Source organism: Erpetoichthys calabaricus, chromosome 9 (genome assembly GCF_900747795.2).
Source record: "Erpetoichthys calabaricus chromosome 9, fErpCal1.3, whole genome shotgun sequence".
Taxonomy (NCBI): Eukaryota; Metazoa; Chordata; class Cladistia; order Polypteriformes; family Polypteridae; genus Erpetoichthys; species Erpetoichthys calabaricus.
The window spans coordinates 6956437-6978380 of record NC_041402.2 but is presented as its reverse complement, the minus strand read 5'-3'; the positions used below and the strand labels follow the sequence as shown (position 1 = coordinate 6978380).

The window sequence follows — 21944 nt, the reverse complement described above, 5'->3', positions numbered from 1 at the left end:
GTGAATCACCCGCCACCGCCCCCATTCAACAGGCAGCCACCCGAAGCACACTACAATGCTACCCCCCCGCCGCCCCGTTCACCCTCAAATGGCCTCCGTTCAGCCACAACCGGGTCACCGCTTGCAGCATTACCAGCAACCCACCGAAAACGATTCGTGGGAGAGCCGTGTGTAGTGGGCGGGCAGTGAAACGCCCTACACCGCTCCATCCACCCAGCGGCAGCGTAGTGGGTGTGACAGCGAACCGCCCCATTAAGCCTCCGTCCTGCACACAAGCGATAGCTGTGGCCCCAGTGACTATGGACCACGGGCCGCCAGGAGCCGCCTGAGGGACACAGGGACACTACACTGCGCGAGCAGCGAAATCGCACCCCTCCAGCCACTACTTGCAGCGTCCTCCAGCCAAAGATGACGGAGCGGCAGTTAATGAGGCGCATGCGTCACAGCTGCGGCCTCGTTCGTAAGTCATAGGTCGGGTGTTCGTAACCTGGGGACTACCTGAACTATTTATTTTATCGCATTACCTTCTTTCGATAGGTACAATACAATACAATACAGTTTATTTTTGTATAGCCCAAAATCACACAGGAAGTGCCGCAATGGGCTTTAACAGCCCCCCTGCCTTGACTCTCTAAGAAGACAAGGAAAAACTCCCAAAAAAAAACTAGTAGAGAAAAAATGGAAGAAACCTCGGGAAAGGCAGTTCAAAGAGAGACCCCTTTCCAGGTAGGTTGGGTGTGCAGTGGATGTCAAAAGAAGGGGGTCAATACAATACAATACACAGAACAAATCCTCAATAAACAGGGCTATAAAACAATAAATAAACAAGGTAACAGGGCTAATCTACTACATACAGTAATAAATCACTAATGTCTGTGTGTGTGTCTGGAACCTCCGATCAATCTCATTGATCAGTTTGCCGTTGGTCTTGATTGGCCAGTTTTGTTGCTCAGTCAAATACAATCAAGACAGGAAGCGCCAGGCAAGAGAGATTGACCCACCTGAGGACACTGCAGAAAGGCGTAGGAGGAGCGCTGAGAGTCGTCTTGTAGCACTGCCACATGACGTAGTAATACTGTAGTATACCTGTGTGTGTTGTATTGTGCATTGTCTGTTCTTTTTCATGTGCTGCTCATTACCGACTGGGCTTCCACACATTTAAAATACAGGCAGGGGGAGCTCTTCACAGGACAGGACTGTGAACCGCAAAGTCAGTGTCTGACGGCATCACCCTTTGTGGGTGGGTGGGATCTGAAACTGTTCTGGTCGTTAGCAAATGGCTGGTCTGACCGTCATAATTAAACCTGGGAGAAGGAAGTCATCTGGAGGAATGGCCGATCTACATAGCAGTTACAATTAAGGCAAAGACAGGAAAGACGGTTTCTATCAACGCAGATCAGAAAAAAGGTAGACAACGATCCGCCCGCTGTCCGCCACCTGCACACCTTTTTAAGGCTGTCCATACACCCTGGCTAACCAATTTTCAGAGGGGGGTGATTTTATATTTTTTGTTGCTTTTCGGGTTGTCTTTTAATTTTCCTTCATTCACAAAAAAATCTCCCTTCCATCTTCCAATGTTTTCCTCGCTCCTCATGGACAACACAACATTGGACTCTTGTGTTGGGATCCTTGTGGAGAAATGAAATCCAACACCTGTCTGTCTGTGTGTCTGTCTGCTTTTCACAAAAGAACTTAACGGATTTAGATCGGGTTTTTTTTCCAGAATTTGCTTGAACATTCCGGTTGATTTTGGGACTTTTCTCATATAATTCACCTGCGGGAACAATTTATTTGCGCTAATCTGAGAGAGAGGCTGCGGGCCGAGGGGAAGGGGAAGCGTGACGTCAGGATTGGGGAGCCAGGCAGGACCCTCCTCACTCACGTGCCAGCCTCTGTTCGAGTCGCTCTATATTTTCTGCGTTTTGGGAGCGTACCTCACCTCCGCTTAATTAGGGATACTTGTTTGTTTATTGATTTTTAAAGTTTGTCCTGTTTCACTAATATGAGGGCGGAGCCACGGGGGACGGCTAGTGCTGGAGAAGTCAAAGGTAACTCATCAATATTCATGAGAGGGTTGGGGCTGTCAACCAATAACACAATAGGAAATGAGAAGCGGTAAAGCGGGTTTTTAGATCAAGCTGAACCGTGGCTCAAATCTAGCGATTGTGACGACGATGTGAATTGGTCATCGGACATTGTCATAGACAGTGAAGCAGACACCTGTTCGGTAGATTCTGACCTACCTTGTTTCCATGAAGGTATCGGCTTCATACTACTGCTGACAATCCTGCACCTCCTTGGGTAAACTCGGTCTAAAGATGTCTGTTGATCAAGATTATCTGGACCATTTACGATTTCTCGATGAGTGTCTGGTGAAGGAAATAATCGTTGAAACGTCACATTTGCTTGACACGGTTCACTGGTAGCCTCTCACTGTGGACAATATGTCACCGTTTTCAGTCTCCTGATACTGCAGGGCATAGTGGGTAACAGGGACAAATAAAGTATAATCATATGTAATCTAATCAAGAGTAGGGACGTTACTGGTCCACAAACAAGTGCTTGCAGACACCCATTTTTCGACAAGTCAGTCTCGAACCCGCGCCCGAAGAGGACAGAGCTTCCCTAGCCGACACTCTTAAAATCTTAGGAAGCAACTGTTGTACAGTTGTTTACATACAAACTTTTCATTTCTTTAGCCTTATGTACCGTATTTACTTGTGTATAAGTCAGGGTCTCGAAACCCAAAAAATCGATCATAAAATCAGACCCTGACTTACATGCCCGTTCAAAAATACGACACTTATTTATTTATTTAAATTTTCTTCAATCCTCCAATCTCGCACCAGTTTCTCAGACACATAGAATTTTGTTGCAGCAACGCAGTTACCAATTTCTTTCGCCACTTCAACGACTTTTAATTTAACCCTTTAACCGCCAACTCCCTAAATATTCCCCACGCCAGGCGAAATCTGAACAATTTTCGTTTTTTTACTTTTTTACATTTTTTTTACATTTTTTACATTTATTCAAGCAGTATTGACCACTAAATGTTGTGCAAGTTGCCAGTGTATACACGAAATCTATAAATGTAACCTGAATTCTCAGCTAAGCAAAACATCTTGATACCAAACCGTGCCCTTTTCAATGGTAGATACTGTCGAAACTGTAAGCGGCCCTTCCACGACAATAAACTTTCATCAACTGCAACTGACGGTCCTGGCATGTAGGGCAACTGAAATGCTTCAAATAAATGATCAATCAAAGGACGTAGCTTGAACAAGTGGTCGCGGTTTGGATCTTTCTTATCTGGCTCGTTTCTGTTGTCATTCAAATGAAAGAATTTCAGCAGCAAAGAGAATCGGTTACGTGTCATGACAGCTGCAAAAATAGGTGTTGCATACATAGGATCTGTAGACCAGTACATCTCAATATCTGGTTTTCTGATTATTCCCATCAACATCAAAATCCCAATGAATTTTTTCATTTCGTTTTCATCAGTGTCAAACCAAGCACGAACACGGGAATGTGGAGGTAAATTGGGATTTTTCTCAATAAACTGTGCTGCATACAGATTTGTCTGATGAACAAAATGTCTGATCAAATCAGGTGACACAAACAGCTCATAAAACTGCTCAGCAGTGTAATTGTTTACATCAACAATAAAGCCACACGTTCCCTCAAACGAATGCAGAAAAGGTAGTTCACCACGGGCAGCAGCCCAGCTGAGATGCTGGGGATACACCCACTCAGCGCCGTCATCCGATGCGTCTTCATTCACAGTATCATGCAGCGCACGTTGCTGCTCATCACTGTCGCTAAAATCTTCTTCAGAACTGCTACAATCATGATCAGAACTGTCCAAAATCGCCTGCAAAGCCTCACTTGAAGTCAGTTTACGTTTCGCCATATTCACAGCTGTTACATGCGAATCACGTCACATGACCGGCCAAAACAACCACAGACTTGTCGAAATACAACGTAGTAATAATACCCACGCCAAACCGTCAGTTATACTACTTGCCAGGCATTCATATAACCACAGGCAAATGTGCCGGATAATTCCGGCAGTATGGCGTTAGCAATAAAACAACGGTGCCGGATATATCCGGCAGAGGGCGGTTAAGGGGTTAAAACCAGCTTCATATTTTCTTCTGATCGAACGCTCCATCGTAGATAAGGGATGCTCTTACGATAAAGGTGTATGAGGGTGCCAGATACAAGAACACAAAACAGTGCAAACGTCGCTTCAGAATAGTGCGGGTATCACTGTGTGGTCACGTAGGCACAATACATAGAAAACGAAAGGCCATGTGCCCCGTGGCGACTCTTTCAGGTGGGCTTTAGCATATCGTAATCTTTTGGACCAATAGCGTGAGTTTTCTGCATTCGACTGTAATCTGTAGTTCTATCATTCAGATACGATTTTCAAGTTTGTTGTTTTTCAAGTAAATGCAATTCTTGTAGAAATCCAGTCGTGCCTCAATCTGCTCCTTCCTTTTAATTGGGACACTGTCCCAGTTTTCACTAGGCTAGATCATGCTGTAATGTTCCTGCTTAAGTGAGTATTTAGATTTTTGTCTTTATGCCCGTCCTCTTTGAATAGGCATTGGGTTCCCAATGGTGTGCACTATCATTGGCTGTTGCAGGGTCATGTGACGTGACTAACCCATCAAGCCTTCGTGACTACTACTGGCGGCACTAGAGATGCCGAGATGGGTGGCGAGACGGAGGATGAAGATGAGATTTTGTCTTTGAAGTCCGACAGGCCAGTAAAAATAGAAACTGAAACGTTCAACGTCCTCCAATAATGACTGGAAGAAAAGTGAATACCGTATATATTCGTGCATAAGTGCAGAATTCACTGTCTTAATCTTCTTTATTTATTTATCTGGTTTGTACAATGCTATATACTGTATACACTGCCGTTCTTTATTATATTCTGTAAGTGCCTTGAGCATGGGAAAGGCGCTATATAAATAAAATGTATTATTATTATTATTAAGTTGGGTGCTGAAACCCGAAAAAAATCGATGATAAAAAAACGGCACAAACCGTTTAAATTTTTTTTTCTTTTTTTTACATCTTCTTGCCTCCTCCAATCTCTCACCAGTTTCTCAGACACATCAAATTTTGTTGCAGCAGCGCAGTTACCAATTTCTTTCGCCACTTCAACGACTTTTAATTTAAAACCAGCTTCATATTTTCTTCTGATCGAACGCTCCATCGTAGATAAGGGACGCCCTTACAATAAAATAAATTTAAATTTAAAGATAAATTGGACTGGACTGCCAATACTGATTCTCTGTGCAAGAGAGGACAGAGCCGGCTATACTTCCTTAGAAGGCTGGCGTCCTTCAACATCTGCAATAAGATACTGCAGATGTTTTATCAGACAGTTGTGGAAGGCAGGCTCTATTGTAGGCATGGAGCTGGACAGTTTGACATCCGTGGCAGAGCGACTGACAGGAGTCTGCTCAGCGCCCATCATGGAGAATCCACTGCATCCACTGAACAGGATCATCTCCAGACAGAGGAGCAGCTTCAGCGACAGACTGCTGTCACCGTCTTGCTCCACTGACAGACTGAGGAGATCATTTCTCCGCCACACTATGCGACTCTTCAATTCCACCCGGGGGGGTAAACGTTAACATTATTCAAAGTTATTGTCTGTTATACCTTCATTGTTATCACTCTTTAATATTGTTATTATCAGTATGCTGCTGCTGCTGGAGTATGTGAATTTCCCCTTGGGATTAATAAAGTATCTATCTAAAGGTGTATGAGGTTGAGACACACACAAAACAGTGCAAACGTCGTTTCTGAATAGTTCGGGTATTATCGTGTGGTCAATTAATCATGATAATGATTCTTTCAATTTATATAGCGCTCTTCTCACTACTCAAAGCACTCAGTAATTGCCTTGCTCAAGGACCCAACAGAGCAGAGTCCCTTTTTTGGCATTTACGGGATTCATACCGGCAACGTAGGCACAATACATAGAAAAAAAGGCCGTGTGATCCGTGGTTACTCTCTCAGGTGGGCGTTAGCATATCATAATCTCTTGGACCAATAGCGTGAGTTTTTCACATTCGATTTATACGACCGATATTATAAAATACAAAAAATTATACGGTAAATAAAATCAAGTCCTGACTTAACCGCAGGAGAACTTAAACAAGAGTATATACGGTATTAAAAGGGGTACCAGGGTGGTCCCCAACACTTTATTTTCTATCAATCCATCCATCATCCAACCCGCTATATCCTAACTACAGGGTCACGGGGGTCAATCCCAGCTAACACAGGGCGCAAGGCAGGAAACAAATCCCCGGACAGGGCGCCAGCCCCCCGCATACACTTTATTTTGTCACCGCTTATTGTCTTACCCTGGACTTGAGAACGTTACATTTACATGCAGTAAAATATAAAATCTATCTTCTTAACTGAGTAATGAAGTCCTGACGTCACTCGGTCGCGAAGTATGCTGTGAGCTTCTAGGAAGTTTGACTTGGCACAGAAGTGGCAGAAACAGTAAATTACAGAGAGAAGTGATCGAGTAAGCAGGAGGGCTTGAGGGTGGGAAGAGAGGGGGCCTCGCAGTAAACTGTAAGGGACGCTGCCAGCCCTAAGCCCATCCGTCTCCATTTATTTTTATTTTTTTTGCGAATGACATACGGCTCTGTTAAAACACACTCATACTCACCCACACACCCACCCACACACTGTCCATCATCGGTCACCTTTACTTCACATATTTTGGATGCCACTGAATGAGCAACTTGCAGGAATCCTACACTGAAAGTGAAGTGAAGTCCAAGTTTAAATTAAAGCCAAGTGACTTGAGGCCGCAGTGGCAGCTCTGGTATTTCCAATGCGGTGACAGAGGGCTATGCAAAAGATTTGTGGAATGCGGCAAGCAATTGAGCAGGTAATTAAAAAAAAAAGAAAAAAAACAAAGAAACAGAGAAGGCGTAACTTGAACTTAAGACTTTCCAGTGGTGCCAAGAATCTCTCATTTCTTACCTACTACAGGTTTGGTGGGCTTGAAACACAAGGCTGCGGAGTGGTGGCTCTGAGGCTAAGGATCTGTGCTGGTATCCAGGAGGTTTGCCGGTTCAAATCCCCGTCATTGCCAAAAGGGATCTTACTCTGCTGGGCCCTTGAGCAAGACCCTTATAACCTGTAATTGCTCCAGGGACTGCTGTACAATGGCTGACCCTGCGTTCTGACCCCAAGGGGTATGTGAAAACTAACAAATTCCTAATACAAGAAATTATATAAGGCGAAATAAAGAATCTTCTCCTTTCCTTCTCAACCATCCAATGAATTAAGCAGACTCTTGTCTGCTCATGTGACCCTTCATTCTTACATTCATCCCAAGATGCCTCAACTTCACTCACTCTTTCAGTGAAGCTGATCCTGTCAGACGGTGCCCATCCTTCCCCTGGTGTTCTGACCCCATACCTCGACGCCCTCTCGTTGGCAGATTGGCGATTGGGGGCCAAATCACTGCCTATCATATCTCCTGACTTCCACCCCAGCTTCCTCCCTTTTGTAGCATAACAAGCAGGAAGGCTCTTTCTGCTGCTTCTCTAATCCTGCGAGTAGCCGAATTGAGGGCAGTGAGTACTGAACCCTCTATAAGACCACCTCGGCAGGGAATGGCCACACCTGACACCCTGAATCCCTGCACTGCTGGACCAAGTTCTGGCACTAAGTGGCTATCCAGTCATGGGCTTTGTCGTACCCCTTTACGCACAGGACAGTCAGTTTAAGAAGGGTGACCTTCATTGCCTATAACTGGCCAAGTGCCAATGTCAGGATTTAGGAATCTAGAATTCCTGAAGCCTACAAAAAAACTTGCAATCCTAGCCCACCTTAAATTCCTTCACACCTCTCCATCAGTGTCTTGTGTTGTAAATGCGTCGATCGGCACAAGCAGCAAGCAGCCTGCTGTCCCATCCCTCCCACTGCCGCAGCTCAACTCAGGGGGGAAAAAGTTTTCCCAGCTCAAGTCAGTTTATCTGCGTGTGATGTGCTTGGAGTTGTACAGGGTAAATAATACATCGTTAAGTGTGCTCCGTGTCTCCAACGATCTGCGTAAACGTAGGATGACAGGAAATGCAAGAAATGCTGAACACATAACTAAAACAGAAACTTTTATTACGTTATAGTACCAACAACAAAACCTTGACATTAAGTGCTGTAAGCCTGACGTTACATAGCGCCCGACCCGACACAGACTGACACGGAGGCACGTGTACAATAAAATAAACTATTTATTTTCTGCCCCTGTGGGCACACAAGTCTTCCCTGTGACCTACAGGTAATACACAGTCCCAGCACTATTCACACCAGTACAACAAGCACTTTCCCCTCCTTAGCACCACCACTCCTCCCAGGCAACCTTGTCCTCCTCCACCCGACTCTAGCCACTGAGTGGTGGTCGCTGGCTCCTTTTATAGTTCTCCCGGAAGTGCTCCAGTTGCTTGATCACGAGTTCCGGCTGCGATGAATCTGCTGCCCACACGGGCTCAGGAGCCCTAAACACAGCACCCCCTGGCGGTGCCTGTGGGACCCAACAGGGCTGCAACCCAACTCCAATTCCCAAGGAGCCCTGTGGGAAACTGAGGCATTGCTTTACCCCAGGGGTGCAGACATCTAGCGTCCAGGGGGAGGTACTGCACTGTCCAGGGCTGCTCCCCCTGAATATAGTGTGCAGGTGCGTCCCGGCTGGGCACGGACGCCAGCCGCCTGCCACAGTGTATAATGTGTGTGAAGTCTGAAGTCCAAATATCAAATAAACACTTTCACAAAGGGTACAAATATAACAGAACAAGTGCAGTTTTATTCAAGAATATAACCGAAGAAAACGAGTTAGGGTACGACGCTGACACGACCGTTTGGGTGGTACAGAGGGAAGAACTGCGGACTCGTAATCGAGAGGTCGCAGGTTCGAATTCGGGCGCTCTCCACAATTACCGTTTTGAGTAGTGAGCTGCTCTTATTGTTACTATTAAACAATAAAAACAGACATTTGATTTGAGTCTGTAACAGACGGTGGTAATGTTTGGTACTTGTGAAGGTTAGCTTTTGGTTTTTCTTTGTTCAGTTTTATTCTCTCAGTCACATTCACACACACACCACCCGATCTGACACTGCTGTTTTCAAATGACGACATGCAATAACAGAGATGACCTCAGATGAGGACGAGGATTCAACATCGGAGAAAGAGAACAGAAGCCCTCCGCACAAGAAACCTCCACTCACATATAAGGACAACACAGCTGCACCAGGCATAAAGACGAAAGATGGCACTGTTTGGATGCAGCAAGAGGTCCGGCGTCAATCTGCCAGTCACTTGGCCACACACACGTTCTTCAATAAAACAGCAGGGCTTATGGAGCTCACCAACGTATCGTGCAAAGTCCTGTTTGTGATTATCTTTATATGAAAAACATTTATATGTTACTTATAAACTGCTCAAAAAAAATTAAATGAAAGGACCACTTTGAAAACACATCAGATCTCAATGGGAAAAACAAATCCTGCTGGCCATCTCTACTGGTATGGACTGATAGGGTGATGTGTGAGGAACGAAAGGATGGAAATGAAAATGATCAACCAACAGAGGGACAACCCCGAAAATCAAAGGGAACAAAATGATGGGGCAGGCAGGCGAGTCCATTCGGCCGAAATGTCATTGCAGCAACTCCAAATCGTACTCAGTAGTTTGTATGCCTGACAACGTCCTAATGAGACGATGGATGGTGTCCTGGGAGATCTCCTCCCAGATCTGGACCAGGGCATCACTGAGCTCCTGGACAGGCTGAGGTGGTTCGGATGGACCGAAACATAATGTCCCACCCAGAGGTGTCCTATTGGATTGAGGTCAGGAGAGTGAGCGTGGGGGGGCCAGTCAATGGTATCAGTTCTTTCATCCTCTCACTACATGAGGCCGGGCATTGTCATTCACCAGGAGTCACTGCACCAACATAGGGTCTGACGATCAGTCCAAAGATTTCATCCCGATACCTAATGGCAGTCCTGCGGTGCACACCGTTGTCTAGCCTGTAGAGGTCTCTGCATACCCTCATGGATATGCCTCCCCAGATATACCAACACTGACCCACCACCAAGCCGGTCATGCTGAATGATGTTACAGACAGCATAATGTTCTCCACGGCTTCTCCAGATCCTTTCACTTCTGTCACACGTGCTCAGGGTGAACCTGCTCTCATCTGTGAAAAGCACAGGGCGCCTGCCAGTGCAGGATCTGCCAATTCTGGTATTCTATGGCAAATGCCAATCGAGCTCCACGGTGCCCACTAGAGGACGTCGGGCCCTCAGGCAACCCTCATGAAGTCTATTTCTAATTGTTTGGTCAGAGACAATCACACCAGTGACCTGCCTGCCTGCTAGAGGTCATTTTGTAGGCTCTGCCAGTGCTAATCGGCACACCTGATCCACGTCCCCGTAATACAGTACTGTGCAAAAGTTTTAGGCAGGTGTGAAAAAATGCTGTAAACAAAGAATGCTTTCAAAACTGGAAGTGTTAATCATTTATTTTCATCAATCAACAAAATGCAGTGAATGAACAAAAGAGAAATCAAAATCAAATCAATATTTGGTGTGACCACCCTTTGCCTTCAAAACAGCATCAGTTCTTCTAGGTACACTTGCACACAGTTTTTGAAGGAACTCGGCTGGTAGGTTGTTCCAAACATCTTGGAGAACTAAGCACAGATCTTCTGTGGATGTAGGCTTCCTCACATCCTTCTGTCTCTTCATGTAATCCCAGACACACTCGATGATGTTCAGATCAGGGCTCTGTGGGGGCCATACCATCACTTCCAGGACTTCTTGTTCTTCTTTACGCTGAAGATAGTTCTTAATGACTTTGGCTGTATGTTTGGGGTCGTTGTCCTGCTGCAGAATAAATTTGGGGCCAATCATACACCTCCCTGATGGTATCGCATGATGGAAAAGTATCTGCCTGTATTTCTCAGCATTGAGAACACCATTAATCCTGACCAAATCTCCAACTCCATTTGCAGAAATGCAGCCCCAAACGTTCAAGGAACCTCCAGCATGCTTCGCTGTTGCCTGCAGACACTCATTATTGTGCCGCTCTCCAGCCCTTCGACGAACAAACTGCCTTCTGCTACAGCCAAATATTTCAAATTTTGACTCATCAGTCCAGAGCACCTGCTGCCGTTTTTCTGCACCCCAGTTCCTATGTTTTCGTGCATACTTGAGTCACTTAGCCTTGTTCCCACGTCAGAGGTATGGCTTTTTGGCTGCAACTCTTCCATGAAGACCACTTCTGGCCAGACTTCTCCGGACAGCAGATGGGTGTACCTGGGTCCCACTGGTTTCTGCCAGTTCTGAGCTGATGGCACTGCTGGACATCTTCTGATTTCGAAGGGTAATAAGCTTTATGTGTTTCATCTGCTGCACTACGTTTCCTTGGCCGACCACTGCGTCTACGATCCTCAACATTGCCCGTTTCTTTGTGCTTCTTCAAAAGAGCTTGAACAGCACATCTTGAAACCCCAGTCTGCTTTGAAATCTTTGTCTGGGAGAGACCTTGCTGATGCAGTAGAACTACCTTGTGTCTTGTTGCTGTGCTCAATCTTGCCATGACATGAAACTGTCTTCCACAACCTCACCTTGGTAGCAGAGTTTGGCTGTTCCTCACCCAGTTTGAAGCCTCCTACACAGCTGTTACTGTTTCAGTTCATGACTGTGTTTCAACCTACGTGTGACATTGATGATCATTAGCACCTGTTTGGTAGAATTGGTTGATCAGACACCTGACTAGAATCCTACAAAATCCCGACTTTGTGCAAGTGGACCTATAAGAATTGATGCTGGTTTGAAGGCAAAAGGTAGGAACACCAAATATTGATTTGATTTAGATTTTTCTTTTGTTCGCTCACTTTGCATTTTGTAAATTGATAACAATAAACAATCATTATTTATATTTCTGAAAGCATTCTTTGTTTACAGCATTTTTTCACACCTGCCTAAAACTTTTCCACAGTACTGTATATAGTAGAAGCGCGAGGCAGAAAAGGGAAGGAAAACTTAAAGAGGCAAAACAAAATGGAGGTTCAGGAAGAAGGCAGCTGGAAGCGAGGGAGCCGGTGTGTGTGTGTGAGAGAGAAAGCGAGCGAGAGCAGACTCGCAGATGATTGCAGGCAGCTGGGAGAAGCGAGCCCTAGCGGGGTGTTTGGCCGACACCGGGGGGGCCGACAGTAGTGGTCGCTCCTGCTGAACGCTTGTATGGAGCAGGAGTGACCGGGAGAAGGTTGGCTTGCCTTCGGGCTGGAGATTTGGAGCGTCCTGGCCGGTGGGGGAGGCCAAGTCTCGATCCGGCAGGGGCTGAACGAAGCCAGGGATCGGGAGGCCACCAGACCAGTTTAGTGAAGAAGGTCAGCTGCAGGTAGGGTGACTGGTCCCCCTGGTGCATAGCCTGTATGGGAGAAGCAGGGGAGTCACCAGGAAAAGATGGCAGCACTGTTTTAACCTTCTTGTTTTATGGATCGGTTTATGTGATTTTTAACCTCCACCCTTTCATTGGTTTTACTGGATTATTAATTTAATGACTTATCAGAAGCACTGCACTATTTGGACACTGTTTTTGGTTTGTTGATTTTAATAAAAGCACTTTGCACTTTTGGTGGGTTGGCACCCTGCCCAGGATTGGTTCCTGCCTTGTGCCCTGTGTTCCTGTGTTCGGATTCAGCGGGTTGGAAAATGGATGGATGGATGGATGGACTTTGCACTTTTTGCACCATTCCCTTTGCTTCGTTGATGTCCTCACTGATCAGCTCATCCGGTGACATTACCGATGGTGTCAGGTTCAAGAGAAGCCAGATGGGAGCGTGGAGCTGAATCCGCATCATCACACCGCCACATCGAATGTTATTTACTTTGATTTATTTACTTCTCTTCCTACAGTCTAAAGTCACAGGTTTGTCGGCAGAGCTTCCTGTGTTTGATCGACATGGGCACGCTGGCACAGTACAAGTGTACTGAAGTGACGCGAGCTGCAGGTGGACTCCCGTCACACTTTACACAACTGTTGTTACGGTTCTGCCTTTGTCCAGAAACGGCTCCATGAGCTTTATGACCACAGTCTCGGAAAGTCTTTCTCCCGCAAGACGACTGCGATCTTATCCTGAATAAGGTGCCAAATTGGCACCAGTCAGACGCAATGACTCGTGTTGAGTACTAAGCATATTTCTAATAGAGACGTTGGGCAGACAGGAAGGTCACAGATGTTCCTTGCTAATATCTGCCAAGGCTGCTTCATTTTTTAACGGAGAGGTTGGGTGGTCACTGCTTCACCATGTTTTGATTCCTGTGGTTATGGGTGGGGATGCCGTTAGCCCCTTTATTACAAAAGTACAGGGGGGTGCGGTCACCACTGCTCCATGTTAGTTTTGGTCAGAGTGAGTCAATAGTGTGGTCACTGTCATGCCACATAATCACTTGGCATCCCAAGTTCAACTTCCCAAAGCATCATCATGGCAGGGTAACTCCTATACTGTATGATGTCTTTGAATTTCTAAATGAGGAGATTAATCGCTCTGCCATGCTGGGAGTCAACCAATGGGGTCTTCTTTGGCTCATAATTACTGGGCAACACGGGTTCAAAATTTCCATCGATGGAAGCAGTGCAGGGTCGTTCCTAAAGCTTGTGAGCACCTGGCTGATGATGAGATGGTGTGGTCGCTGCTGTGATAGGTCAGCTACAGTGTGAGCCAATCAACAATCAGGTCACCACTGCACCATACAATCACAAGGCATCATGGGTTTAACTTCCAACAGTATGGTTAAAGGAAGTCACTCATGCAAAACACTAGAAAGTTCCAGAAGTTGCTCAATTTGTAATGGAGATGAGGTGTGGTCACTGCTGTGCCATGCTAGACTGGTTCAAAGAGAGTCCATAGTGTGGTCACTGCCATGCCAGGTAGGCACTATGCAGCAGCAATGTAAATATGTGGGGGTCACGGCCACACAATATTAGCACTTGACAGGAGCCCCTGAAGGTGTGGTCACTGCCGTGCCATGTTAAATTGGTTCAAACTGAACTCATAATGTGGTCATTGCTGTCCCATGCAATCATTAGGCAGCACGGGTTCAATTTCCAACAGTATGGTTATAGGAAGTCACTGGTACAAAATACTAGAAATTTCCAGAAGGCGCTTAATTTGTAATGGAGATGAGGTTTGGTCAATGCTATGCCATGCTAGACTGGTTCAGAGAGTCCATAGTGTGGTCACTGCCATGCCAGGTAGGCACTATGCAGCAGCTATGTAGTTATGCGGGTCACAGCCACACAATATTAGCACTTGATAGGAGCCCCTGGATTTCCGATATGTTCAAGGTGGGATTCGGCGATAGGAAGTCACTCCTACACAGTATTAGCACTTTCCAGAAGTGGCTTAATTTGTAAAGGAGACGAGGTGTGGTCACTGCTGTGCCATGCTAGACTAGTTCAAAATGAGTCAACAGTATGGTCACAACTGTGTCATTTAATCACTGGTCAGCACAGTCCAGTGCGGTCACTGCTATGCTGTGTTAGATTAGTTCAAAGAGAGTCACCATTAATTGTACAAATCTAATAACTGGGCATCGTTGTGTAAATTCCCAGCAGTGGTCACAGTTGTGCCATGTCAGACTGACTCAAAGTGACAGTGTAGAGCGGTCACTGCCGTGTCAGTTGTGCCACGTCAGACTGACTCAAAGTGACAGTGTAGAGCGGTCACTGCCGTCACAGTTGTGCCAGTACAGCACTGGCACTGCTCACCGGTCACTGCTGTGTCATGTAATCAGTCAGCAGCAACAGTGTATATAGCAATCACTTCTGCACCACATTAAAAAATGAGGGACATCTGCCAAGTGCTAATGGAGGTGAGGTGTGGTCACTCCTGTGCCAATCTTGATTAATTCAAAGTAAGCCCAGGTTCGATTTATGACAATGTGATTGTTGGAAGTCACGTCAATACTAGATTAGCGTTTGACAGCACCTTTAGGTTTCAAATTTAGGTGTGCTGTGGTCATTGCTGTGCCATATTCGATTGGTTCAGAGCGAGTCCACGGAGTGGTCACTGCCATACATCATAACCAGCTGGCATTATAAGGGGTCACTCCTGCACAACACTAGCACTTGAGTGAAGCCACAGCACTTCTCACAGACAGGTTGTGGTCACTGATGTACCATGACAGGTTGGTTTAACGTTAATCAATAGTGCTGTCTCTGCTGTTACCATGTCATTGCTGGGCACAGATTTAATTTTCAACATTATGTTTACATGGCATTCTTACAGAATATTAGCATCAGACAGAAGCCATGAAATTTCTAATGCACTTTACATGCGGTCAACTCCTGTGCCATGTTAAATTGGTTCAAACGGAGAACATAGTGTGACCCCAGCTGTGCTATGCAATAGTCAAGAAGCACAAATTTAAAATTTTCAACAGAATGGCTATAGGGTGTCACTCCGACTTTATATTAGCATTTGACAGGGGACTCTGAATTTCAAAAACGTTTGGGCCATGACAACTGCCATGCCATGAGAGATTGGTTCAAAGTGAGTCCAAAGTGTGTGCCAGTATGCAGTAGCTATACACGGGTTGAGTTTTCAATAGTATGGTTGTAGGTAGTTGCTCTGACCTGATGTTGGCATTTGATTTGAGACACCAAATTTTTAAAAATTCCTTGAGGTGTGGTCACGGCTGTCCCATGTTAGATTGGTTTTAAAGTGCTGGGTCCATAGGGTGGTCACTGCTGTGCCAGGTAACCAGTATGTAGTGACAACATAGTGAAAGTGAGTCAATCACGCAGTTCTGTGTTATGGCGTTACTGGGCAGCACGGGTTCAATTTCCAGCAGTGTGGTTAATGGAGAGCCGTGTTAACACTTGATGGAAGTCTCTTGATTTCTAATAGAAGTGGAGGTATGGACACAGCTGTGCACACTCAAGTCTACTGTGATCCAACCAGCAATGTGGGCACTGTTATGGTATGGTATGGTATTACTAGGCGGCATAAGCTCATTTTTCAGACAATATGGTTAAATCGATCTACGTTCCTACCCTCACCTACGGCCACGGGCTTTGGGTAGTGGTGGAAAGAGCAAGATCACGGATACAAGCGGCCAAAATGAGTTTTCTCCGCAGGGTGGCTGGACTTTCCCTTAGAGCACAGGTGTCGAACTCCAGGCCTGGAGGGCCGCAGTGGCTGCAGGTTTTCATTCTAACAGTTGACCAGTTTTCACTGCTAATTAACTCCTTTTCCCTTCATTTTATTAGCCCTGTTTTTAAGGATTCAGTCCTCTCAATTGATTCTTTTCTTCATTAAATGGCAGCCAAACAGAAATGAGACATGAAACGAGCCAACAGATGAACAGCTAAAGTGGGGCTTCAAACTCCAACCAGTTCCTTAATGAGAAGTCAATTCTAGCTGTTAATTAAAGCCACTGTTTAATTCCATGGCTTGCTGCTGCTATCATTCTACCACAGCAGACATTTCCTAAACTGTTGATTTTCTGTTTCTGATTACTGACCTGAGAGATCAACCTTACCAAGACCATCACCTTTCTTTATGTTCAGATAACGTGCTTAGCTGGTCACCTGTTTGTTCATTTTGTGTCAAATTATTATTTGGCTGCTAATTAAGGAAAAAGAAAGAACTAAAGGGTCTGAGCTGAGTTAATTAAAACTAAGGCAAAAGTTAATTAGCAGCAAAACAGGTCACTAATTAAGAAGGTGGTTAGAATGAAAACCGCCCTCCAGGACCGGAGTTCGACACCCCTGCCTTAGAAATAGGGTGAGGAGCTCAGTTATCTGGGAGAGACTCGGAGAAGAGTCGCTACTCCTCTGCATTGAGAGGAATCCGTTGAGGTGGTTTGGGCATCTGGTAGGGGGGTGTTCTGGGCATGCTCCACTGGGAGAAGGCCACGGGGCAGACCCAGGACACGCTGGAGCGATTATATCTTCCGGCTGGCCTTGGAACACCTCGGGGTCCCCCCAGAGGAGGTGGCCGGGGAGAGGGAGGTCTGGACTTCCCTGCTTAGGCTGCTGCCCCCGCGACCCGACCTCGGATAAGCGGTGGATAATGGATGGATATGGTTAAATTGGGGTCGACCCTACATGATACTGGAGCCACTTAATTTCACATACTTCTGAAGTGTGGTCACTGCGGTGCTGATGTGCGGTCGGTCATTGCTGTATTTGATTAGTTCAAAGGAAATCCACAGTGTGGTCCCTCATGTGCCATGTAATCGTTAGACAACATGGGTTCAACTTCCAACAGCATGGCTATATGGAGTCACTCTGACTTAATATTTGCACTTGACTGAACTTCTAATAAGTTTGAGATGTGGTCACTGTTGTGCCACGTTACATTGGCTCAAAGCGAGTCCATAGTGGGGTCACTGTTGTGCCAGGTAACTATTATACAGAAACAAATGTAGTTATGGGAGTCACCGCTACACAATAGATAGATAGATAGATATGAAAGGCACTATATAATAGATAGATAGATGGATAGATATGAAAGGCACTATATAATAGATAGATAGATGGATAGATATGAAAGGCACTATATAATAGATAGAGATAGATAGAGATAGATATGAAAGGCACTATATAATAGATAGAGATAGATATGAAAGGCACTATATAATAGATAGAGATAGATAGATATGAAAGGCACTATATAATAGATAGATAGATAGATAGATAAGGCACTATATAATAGATAGATAGATATGAAGGGCACTATATAATGACAGATAGATAGATACTTTATTTAGTTTACAATATCAGCATTTGACATGAGACACTAAATTTCTAAAATGTTTTGAGGTGTGGTCAGAGCTCTGCCAAGTTAGATTGGTTTAAAGTGAGTCGATAATGTGAAAAACTATTTGCCCCCTTCCTGATTTCTTATTCTTTTGCATGTTTGTCACACAAAATGTTTCTGATCATCAAACACATTTAACCATTAGTCAAATATAACACAAGTAAACACAAAATGCAGTTTGTAAATGGTGGTTTTTATTATTTAGGGAGAAAAAAAAATCCAAACCTACATGGCCCTGTGTGAAAAAGTAATTGCCCCCTGAACCTAATAACTGGTTGGGCCACCCTTAGCAGCAATAACTGCAATCAAGCGTTTGCGATAACTTGCAATGAGTCTTTCACAGCGCTCTGGAGGAATTTTGGCCCACTCATCTTTGCAAAATTGTTGTAATTCAGCTTTATTTGAGGGTTTTCTAGCATGAACCGCCTTTTTAAGGTCATGCCATAGCATCTCAATTGGATTCAGGTCAGGACTTTGACTAGGCCACTCCAAAGTCTTCATTTTGTTTTTCTTCAGCCATTCAGAGGTGGATTTGCTGGTGTGTTTTGGGTCATTGTCCTGTTGCAGCACCCAAGATCGCTTCAGCTTGAGTTGACGAACAGATGGCCGGACATTCTCCTTCAGGATTTTTTGGTAGACAGTAGAATTCATGGTTCCATCTATCACAGCAAGCCTTCCAGGTCCTGAAGCAGCAAAACAACCCCAGACCATCACACTACCACCACCATATTTTACTGTTGGTATGATGTTCTTTTTCTGAAATGCTGTGTTCCTTTTACGCCAGATGTAACGGGACATTTGCCTTCCAAAAAGTTCAACTTTTGTCTCATCAGTCCACAAGGTATTTTCCCAAAAGTCTTGGCAATCATTGAGATGTTTCTTAGCAAAATTGAGACGAGCCCTAATGTTCTTTTTGCTTAACAGTGGTTTGCGTCTTGGACATCTGCCATGCAGGCCGTTTTTGCCCAGTCTCTTTCTTATGGTGGAGTCGTGAACACTGACCTTAATTGAGGCAAGTGAGGCCTGCAGTTCTTTAGACGTTGTCCTGGGGTCTTTTGTGACCTCTCGGATGAGTCGTCTCTGTGCTCTTGGGGTAATTTTGGTCGGCCGGCCACTCCTGGGAAGGTTCACCACTGTTCCATGTTTTTGCCATTTGTGGATAATGGCTCTCACTGTGGTTCGCTGGAGTCCCAAAGCTTTAGAAATGGCTTTATAACCTTTACCAGAGTGATAGATCTCAATTACTTCTGTTCTCATTTGTTCCTGAATTTCTTTGGATCTTGGCATGATGTCTAGCTTTTGAGGTGCTTTTGGTCTACTTCTCTGTGTCAGGCAGCTCCTATTTAAGTGATTTCTTGATTGAAACAAGTGTGGCAGTAATCAGGCCTGGGGGTGGCTACGGAAATTGAACTCAGGTGTGATACACCACAGTTAGGTTATTTTTTAACAAGGGGGCAATTACTTTTTCACACAGGGCCATGTAGGTTTGGATTTTTTTTCTCCCTAAATAATAAAAACCATCATTTAAAAACTGCATTTTGTGTTTACTTGTGTTATATTTGACTAATGGTTAAATGTGTTTGATGATCAGAAACATTTTGTGTGACAAACATGCAAAAGAATAAGAAATCAGGAAGGGGGCAAATAGTTTTTTCACACCACTGTAGTTGTGTGGTATGGCATTACTGGGCAGCGCAGGTTCAGTTTCCAGCAGTGTGGTTAAGGGAGAGCCGTGTTAACACTTGATGGAAGTTTCTTGATTTCTAATAGAAGTGGTGGTATGGCCACCGCTGTGCACACTCAAGTCTACTGTGAGCCAACCAGCAATGTGGGCACTGCTATGCTATGGTATTACTAGGCAGCATAATGGTCACAGTGGGGTCACCCCTGCACAATATTAGCATTTGACAAGAGCCAATTCAGTTCTAATAGAAGTGAGGTGTGGTCACCGCTGTGCCATGTTAGACCAGTTTAAAATGAATGCATAGTGTGCTCCTTGCTGTGCCACCTAATAATCAGCGCTGGTTCAATTTCCAACAGAATTGTTATAGGGAGTCACTCTGACTGGGTATTAGACCTTGACAGGAGGTGCTTAATTTCTAAAATGTTTGAGGTGTTAAGTCTACCGTGAGCTAATCGACAATGTGGGCATTGCTATGCTGTGGTATTACTAGACAGCATGGGTTCAGTTTCCAAAGGTGTGGTTACATTTGGGTCACCTCTACACAATATTGACACTTGACAGGAGACACTAAATTTCTAAAATGTTTTGAGGTGTGGTCAGAGCTCTGCCAAGTTAGATTGGCTCAAAGTGAGTCAGTAATGTAGTTAGTTGTGTGGCATGGTGTTGCTGGACAGCATAGGTTCAGTTTTCAGCAGTGTGATTAAGGGAGAGCCATGTTAACACTTGATGGAGGTCTCTTGATTTCTAATAGAAGTGGAGGTGTGGACACTGCTGTGCACACTCAAGTCTACTGTGGTCCAACAATGTGGGCACTGCTATGGTATGGTATTACTAGGCAGATGGTATGGTTACACTGGGGTCACCCCTACACAATACTGGCACTTAATTACATATACATCTTAAGTGTGGTCACTGCTGCATTTGATTGGTTCAAAGTAAATCCAGAATTTGGTCCCTCCTGTGCTTTGTAATCATTAGACAGCATAGGCTCAACTTCCAACAGTGTGGTTCTGGGGTGTCACTCTGACTTGATCTTTGTACCTGACAGGACTTCTAAAAGCGAGTCCATGGTGGGGTCACTGCTGTGCCAGGTAAATACTATACAGAAACAAATGTAGTTATGGGGGTCACCGCTACACAATATCAGCACTTGACAGGAGACACTGAATTTCTAGAATGTCTCAGGTGTGGTCAGTGCTCTGCCAAGTTAGACTGGCTCAAGAGGAGTCCAAAGTGTGCTCTCTGCTGTGCCATGTAATCACTGGGGTTCAAGCTGTGAGAGCGTGCTCATGGGGTGTGTCACTTTCCCAAATGTCTTAGCACTTGTCTCTCAGTCTCTTAATGATGATGAGGTGTGGGCGCTGCTCTATCATGTTAGCTCTGGTCAGAAGGGGAAAAGAAGGAGGAGGAGGAGGAGGAGGAGGAGGAGGACGGCAGCCATCGCCTGTCAGAAGTAAACAGGAGCAGCCAAGCCTCATGAACTGTCACAGTCAGCTTTGCCACAAGTTAACATGTGGCGTTCACCCTTGAGACCCCTGTGACCACGGGGGACCGAACATCCAGCAACAGGTACAGAATGACAGCTCACTTCGTGTAACTCGCAGTTAAACAGCTCCTTCGTTTTCTTTTTTTTTCCCATTTCTTTATCTACACTCCACGGATGACCTCAAGCTCTTAACAGTTCAATCAGGGGTCAAGCACTTTACTGCTCTCATTCTAACTCACCGCCCGTAGCTGCGCCAAAAGACAGCCGTCCCCTGCTTGCCAATACCGTTTGAACCCCGTTTTGCTCAACAAGCACGCTTAATTACAAGTTCCTCCTTCAGGGTGGAAATACAAACAAACTCGATAGTCCAACCAGCCGCTACTGAAACGGACAGACAGCACGCTGCCTAACTGTTCCCGGTAGCCTAACTCCCCCGCCTCAATACTCTCGACAGACCCTCGTGCTTACCTTGAATGCAGTCGTTTGCATGTGGGATCCGGGTCAGCACCATTCGCAGACAAAGCCATGAGACGCTGAGAGTTACCCCTTCTGTGAGCCTGCCTGCCGTGTCGCCGCTGCTTCCTCCTCCTCCTCCTCCACTTTCTTTCAGTAGATCTGCGCTGATGGCAGCTGCCGAGGAAGTGATGTATTCTGCAAATAAACCATACGGGCAGAGCCCGCCTAAAGCTGTGACGTCAGCACGGGGCGTGAAGGAGGCGGAGACTGAGGAGGGGCCAAGCGGCAGAGGCACGTTCTACTGGAGATTGCGTCCTGATTGGCTCTTCTGGCAGGCCGATTGCTGCTGCTGCTGGGAAAGAAAGAAAGAAAGAAAGAAAGAAAGAAAGAAAGAAAGAAAGATTTTGTTTGAATTTTGAATTGAACTTTATTAATC

At 45.4% G+C, this 21944-nt stretch overlaps 1 protein-coding gene across 2 annotated transcripts in view; it reads right to left on the bottom strand.

Annotated features, from left to right (window-relative positions):
- The window catches only part of gpsm1b (G protein signaling modulator 1b), a 248614-nt gene extending 226901 nt beyond the window's left edge, over window positions 1-21713 (bottom strand). The window contains exon 1 of one of the 2 annotated variants that reach the window (XM_051931592.1): window positions 21521-21713. In XM_051931592.1, coding sequence (XP_051787552.1) covers window positions 21521-21579 — 59 coding nt within the window. In that variant the 5' untranslated portion in view covers window positions 21580-21713. The remainder of the gene's footprint in view (window positions 1-21520) is intronic. The other variant, XM_051931590.1, reaches the window with a different exon arrangement.
- Window positions 21714-21944: the final 231 nt, after the last annotated feature.